At 43.7% G+C, this 7,088-nt stretch overlaps 1 protein-coding gene across 1 annotated transcript; it reads left to right on the top strand.

Annotated features, from left to right (window-relative positions):
• The first annotated feature begins 1,013 nt into the window (after positions 1-1,013).
• LOC109780482 (F-box protein CPR1-like) lies at positions 1,014-2,302 on the top strand. The gene has a single exon (XM_020339064.2). It carries the CDS (start codon positions 1,014-1,016, stop codon positions 2,136-2,138), a length of 1,125 nt encoding a protein of 374 aa, XP_020194653.1. The 3' UTR covers positions 2,139-2,302.
• Positions 2,303-7,088: the final 4,786 nt, after the last annotated feature.

The raw sequence follows: 7,088 nt of genomic DNA, 5'->3' as shown, positions 1-7,088 counted from the left end.
TTTAAAATATATTCACGCATTTCTAAAATATTCAGAAGTTAAAAAATATTGTTGTTTTCTATTTTTCGCACAAAATTCAATTCCTTTGGTGTTTTTAATTTCTTCTGGAATTTGGAAATTACATTCGCATTTTTAAAAATTGTTTGTGATTCCGAAAACAATTCTAAAAAATGCTCAGAATTTCAAAAGTTCTTCACATCCTATGAAAATGTTTCGGATTTTTAAAAATCGTGTCGCATTTTAAAGTAATGTTTATTATCGAAAAAATGTAGCATTTCAATAATGTTTACAAGTTTCAAAAAATGTGTTTGTGAGATTTTCAAACAAAACTGTGTGTACAATGTAAACAAAAAGTTTGCATGTTGTAGAAAATTGTGTCTTACACTTAACAGAATATACTTGGGTTGTGTTTGAAAAAAGTGTCTACAAATTTGAAAATGTTGAACTATGCAAAAGAGTGTTTGTTTAGTTTTATAATATGTTTATTATCATTAAGAAAATGTAAACATGTACTTAAATAATAACTATGTATTAAAAAATGAAAACAATTAATTTAAAAATGTACATGATGTATTTTAAAATATCAAAAGTTTATCAAAAAATATTTTATGTGTGCGTTAAAAATGTATATTGGGTACGAAGAAAAAATAGACATGTGTAAAACAGAAAAACGATAACAAAACAGAAAGGCAAAAACAAAGAAAACCAGGAGCAGTGGGTGCGCGCGAGCGACGCTTCTAATGGGCCGGCCCAATCCAGCAAATACCGGCTAAATCCTCTCAAGGTTTAAAATAGACCGGGATAACAGAGTTTGGTGTGCTGATTTCGGGATTGAGAGTTAAGGGTTTGATTTAGCTTTCGCCGACAAATTCAAGGTTTGTTTTGGACTTTTTCCCTCAGATGCGTCTGCGTTATATCCTATCTGCACGAGAAAGTCCGCCGCCGCCGCTCCCACTCCACACCACCCCTCTTGCTTTGCTGTCGAGATCCAGAGTGAGCTCCGGCCGGCGACCATGGCGGAGGCCGCCCCACCGCCCCTCCACCGTGGCCTCCCGGACGAGATCGCCATCTGGGAGATCCTTGTCCGCCTGCCCCCCAAATCCCTCCTCCGCTGCCGCGCCGTCTGCCATGCCTGGCGCAGAGCCACCACCGCCCGTGACTTTCTCCTCGCCCACTACGCCCGCCAGCCCGCGCTCCCCCTCATCTATGGCCTCGGACGCGACATCGAGTCCCTAGACATTATCCCCTTCGACCACCGTGCAGGGGTCGCCACCGCCGACGACCGGCTCCTGTCCGTCGCGCGAATTGGTGGCCCTTACGTCCGTCCGTGCATCTCGTGTGATGGCTTACAAGGCCTCTACATCGGCGTGGATCAGTTAAGCATCGTCAACCCGGCAACTCGTCAATGCGCTCGCCTCCCGGGTTTTACTGTCACCGACACTCACCGACCCGTGGGGATGTACCCGCACAGCCTAAGCGGCGAGTACCGGATACTGCTGGCACCCCGTGATCCAGATGACTCCCACCAGCTCTACACACTAGGCTCCAACCAGCCACCAAGGCCAATAGACATAGATGGCCGTGTTGTGGATGAACTGTCACCCTTCACACCTCTCCTCTTCCATCATAGCCTGCATTGGTGCCTAGACAACATGACAACTGTATTCGACACCACCGCTGAGTCGTTCCAGGAGGTGCTCGCTCCAGACGGTGCCGACCAGTTTATGATGGATGAAATTTATGGTGGTGCCCTGTTTGAGGTGGATGGAATGCTCGGCATGTCCAGTCTTAATGCTGAATTTACCAGCGTTGGTATCTGGTCTATGCACAATTACGAAAGCAAGGTCTGGGCATTCAAATATCGGGTCGAATTGCCACTTGCGGAGCTCACCATGCAGTTTGGAAAGTTTAAACCATATGGTTGGGGGGTGCCCTCTTCTTGGGATGGTGATGTGACCATGCTGCTCCAGTTTGGTGACTGGCTACTTCAGCTTGACATGGATGGCAAGGTGGTTGCTAGTTTGCACCGTCACAAAGGCCTCTTTCCTACTCAACATCTGCTCAAGCAAACTCTTGTTCAACATTCCTTCTTTCCGACACTAGAGGGTTATGTTGTCAATGCTTCACCTTTCATATAACAACAAGGTTATGTTGTGAACACTTAGCCTTTCGTCTGAGGGTTGCACACTATGATGGTGCTTCTTATTGGCCTAGCTCTCTGTATCCACGTGAGCTGTAGTATGTATTAATTGGATCCACTATGAGCCCGCTACCTTTTGTTCATGTATTAAAAATTATGATGAAGAAGTTCAGATCATTTCATGGTTGTGTTATATTTCATCAAATGTCCTTTTGGGTGGGAGTGGCTGCCCGGAGTGTTGATGCTAAAATTACAAGTCATTTGGAACACTGTTTGAAGTGTGTGCACATATTTCTGACTCGTGGTTCTATTTTGTTTATTCACAAGATTAGACTTCCTTTTTCCCTTTATACTGAAGGAAATATGCCCTAGAGGCAATAATAAAGTTATTATATATATTTCCTTATATCATGATAAATGTTTATTATTCATGCTAGAATTGTATTAACCGGAAACATAATACATGTGTGAATACATAGACAAACAGAGTGTCACTAGTATGCCTCTACTTGACTAGCTCGTTGATCAAAGATGATTATGTTTCCTAACCATAGACAAAGAGTTGTCATTTGATTAACGGGATCACATCATTAGAGAATGATGTGATTGACTTGACCCATCCGTTAGCTTAGCACGATGATCGTTTAGTTTGTTGCTATTGCTTTCTTCATGACTTATACATATTCTATGACTATGAGATTATGAAACTCCCGTTTACCGGAGGAACACTTTGTGTGCTACCAAACGTCACAACGTAACTGGGTGATTATAAAGGTGCTCTACAAGTGTCTCCGAAGGTACTTGTTGGGTTGGCGTATTTCGAGATTAGGATTTGTCACTCCGATTGTCGGAGAGGTATCTCTGGGCCCACTCGGTAATGCACATCACTATAAGCCTTGCATGCATTGTAACTAATGAGTTAGTTGCGAGATGATGTATTACGGAACGAGTAAAGAGACTTTCCGGTAACGAGATTGAACTAGGTATTGAGATACCGACGATCGAATCTCGGGCAAGTAACATGCCGATGACAAAGGGAACAACGTATGTTGTTATGCAGTCTGACCGATAAAGATCTTCGTAGAATATGTGGGAGCCAATATGAGCATCCAGGTTCCGCTATTGGTTATTGACCGGAGACGTGTCTCGGTCATGTCTACATAGTTCTCGAACCCGTAGGGTTCGCACGCTTAAAGTTTCGATGACGGTTATATTATGAGTTTATGAGTTTTGTTGTACCGAAGGTTGTTCGGAGTCCCGGATGTGATCACGGACATGAAGAGGAGTCTCGAAATGGTCGAGACATGAAGATTGATATATTGGAAGCCTATATTTGGATATCAGAAGTGTTCCGGGTGAAATCGGGATTTTACCGGAGTACCGAGGGGTTACCGGAGCCCCCCGGGGGCTTAATGGGCCATAGTGGGCCTTAGTGGAGAAGAGGAGAGGCGGCCAGGGCAGGGCTGCGCGCCCCTCCCCCCTAGTCCGAATAGGACAAGGAGAGGGGGGCGGCGCCCCCCCTTTCCTTCATCTCTCCCTCCTCTTTACCCCTCCACTCCTAATCCAACAAGGAAAAGGGAGGGAGTCCTACTCCCGGTGGGAGTAGGACTCCTACTAGCGCGCCCCCTCCTGGCCGGCCGCACCTCCCCCCTTGCTCCTTTATATACGGGGGCAGGGGAGCACCCTAGAGACACAACAATTGATCGTTTGATCTTTTAGCCGTGTGCGGTGCCCCCCTCCACCATAGTCCACCTCGATAATACTGTAGCGGTGCTTAGGCGAAGCCCTGCATCGGTAGAACATCATCATCGTCACCACGCCGTCGTGCTGACGAAACTCTCCCTCAACACTCGGCTGGATCGGAGTTCGAGGGACGTCATCGAGCTGAATGTGTGCTGAACTCGGAGGTGTCGTGCGTTCGGTACTTGATCGGTCGGATCGTGAAGACGTACGACTACATCAACCGTGTTGTGCTAACGCTTTCGCTTTCGGTCTACAAGGGTACGTAGACACACCCTCCCCTCTCGTTGCTATGCATCACCATGATCTTGCGTGTGCGTAGGAAATTTTTGAAATTACTACGTTCCCCAACAGTGGCATCCGAGCCAGGTTTTTATGCGTTGATATTATATGCACGAGTAGAACACAAGTGAGTTGTGGGCGATATAAGTCATACTGCTTACCAGCATGTCATACTTTGGTTCGGCGGTATTGTTGGATGAAGCGGCCCGGACCGACATTACGTGTACGCTTACGCGAGACTGGTTCTACCGACGTGCTTTGCACATAGGTGGCTGGCGGGTGTCAGTTTCTCCAACTTTAGTTGAACCGAGTGTGGCTACGCCCGGTCCTTGCGAAGGTTAAAACATCATCAACTTGACAAACTATCGTTGTGGTTTTTAATGCATAGGTAAGAACGGTTCTTGCTAAGCCCATAGCAGCCACGTAAAACTTGCAACAACAAAGTAGAGGACGTCTAACTTGTTTTTGCAGGGCATGTTGTGATGTGATATGGCAAGACATGATGCTAAATTTTATTGTATGAGATGATCATGTTTTGTAAACGAGTTATCGGCAACTGGCAGGAGCCATATGGTTGTCGCTTTATTGTATGCAATGCAATCGCCCTGTAATGCTTTACTTTATCACTAAGCGGTAGCGATAGTCGTAGAAGCATAAGATTGGCGAGACGACAACGATGCTACGATGGAGATCAAGGTGTCGCGCCGGTGACGATGGTGATCATGACGGTGCTTCGGAGATGGAGATCACAAGCACAAGATGATGATGGCCATATCATATCACTTATATTGATTGCGTGTGATGTTTATCTTTTTATGCATCTTATCTTGCTTTGATTGACGGTAGCATTATAAGATGATCTCTCACTAAATTTCAAGATAAAAATGTTCTCCCTGAGTATGCACCATTGCCAAGGTTCGTCGTGCCCAGACACCACGTGATGATCGGGTGTCATAAGCTCAACATCCATCTACAACGGGTGCAAGCCAGTTTTGCACACGCAGAATACTCAGGTTAAACTTGACGAGCCTAGCATATGCAGATATGGCCTCGGAACACTGAGACCGAAAGGTCGAGTGTGAATCATATAGTAGATATGATCAACATAGTGATGTTCACCATTGAAAGCTACTCCATTTCACGTGATGATCAGTTATGGTTTAGTTGATTTGGATCACGTGATCACTTAGAGGATTAGAGGGATGTCTATCTAAGTGGGAGTTCTTAAGTAATATGATTAATTGAACTTTAATCTATCATGAACTTAGTCCTGATAGTATTTTGCAAATAATGTTGTAGATCAATAGCTCGCGTTGTTGCTTCCCTATGTTTTATATATGTTCCTAGAGAAAACTAAGTTGAAAAATGATAGTAGCAATGATGCAGACTGGGTCCGTGATCTGAGGTTTATCCTCATTGCTGCACAGAAGAATTATGTCCTTGATGCACCGCTAGGTGACAGACCTATTGCAGGAGCAGATGCAGACGTTATGAACGTATGGCTAGCTCAATATGATGACTACTTGATAGTTTAGTGCACCATGCTTAATGGCTTAGAATCGGGACTTCAAAGATGTTTTGAACGTCATGGACCATATGAGATGTTCCAGGAGTTAAAGTTAATATTTCAAGCAAATACCCGAGTTGAGAGATATGAAGTCTCCAACAAGTTCTATAGCTAAAAGATGGAGGAGAATAGCTCAAGCAGTGAGCATGTGCTCAGATTGTCTTGGTACTACAATCGCTTGAATCAAGTGGGAGTTAATCTTCCAGATAAAAATAGTGATTGACAGATGTCTATATTCACCATCACCAAGTTAGTAGAACTTCGAGATGAACTATAGTATGCAAGGGATGACGAAAACGATTCCCAAGCTCTTCGTGATGCTGAAATCGACGAAGGTAGAAATCAAGAAAAACATCAAGTGTTGATGGTTGACAAGACCACTAGTTTCAAGAAAAGGGCAAAGGGAAGTAGGGGAACTTCAAGAAGAAAGGCAAGCGAGTTGCTGCTCAAGTGAAGAAGCCCAAGTCTGGACCTAAGCCTGAGACTAAGTGCGTCTACTGCAAAGGGACTGATCACTAGAAGTGGAACTGCCTTAGATACTTGGCGGATAAGAAGGATGACATAGTGAACAAAGGTATATTTGATATACATGTTATTGATGTGTACTTTACTAGTGTTTATAGCAAACCCTTAGTATTTGATACTAGTTCAGTTGGTAAGATTAGTAACTCGAAAGACTAGTTAAGGGTGAAGTGACGATGTGCGTTGGAAGTAGTTCCAAGATTGATATGATCATCATCGCACACTCCCTATACTTTCGGATTAGTGTTGAACCTAAATAAGTGTTATTTGGTGTTTGCGTTGAGCATGAATATGATTTGATCATGTTTATTGCAATACGGTTATTCATTTAAGTTAGAGAATAATTGTTGTTCTGTTTACATGAATAAAACCTTCTATGGTCATACACCCAATGAAAATGGTTTGTTGGATCTCGATCGTAGTGATGCACATATTCATAATATTGAAGCCAAAAGATGCAAAGTTAATAACGATAGTGCAACTTATTTGTGGCACTACCGTTTAGGTCATATTGGTGTAAAGCGCATGAAGAAACTCCATACTGATGGACTTTTGGAGCCACTTGATTATGAATCACTTGGTACTTGCGAACCATGCCTCATGGGCAAGATGACTAAGACTCCGTTCTCCGGAACAATGGAGCGAGCAACTGACTTATTGGAAATAATACATACTGATGTATGCGATCTGATGATTGTTGAGGCTTGCGGCGGGTATCATTATTTTCTGACCTTCACAGATGATTTGAGTAGATATGGGTATATCTACTTGATGAAACACAAGTCTGAAACATTTGAAAAGTTCAAAGAATTTTAGAGTGAAGTGGAGAATCATCGT

This window comes from Aegilops tauschii, chromosome 3 (assembly GCF_002575655.3).
Source record: "Aegilops tauschii subsp. strangulata cultivar AL8/78 chromosome 3, Aet v6.0, whole genome shotgun sequence".
NCBI classification, from domain to species: domain Eukaryota; kingdom Viridiplantae; phylum Streptophyta; class Magnoliopsida; order Poales; family Poaceae; genus Aegilops; species Aegilops tauschii.
This window is presented reverse-complemented; position numbering and strand designations above follow the sequence as displayed.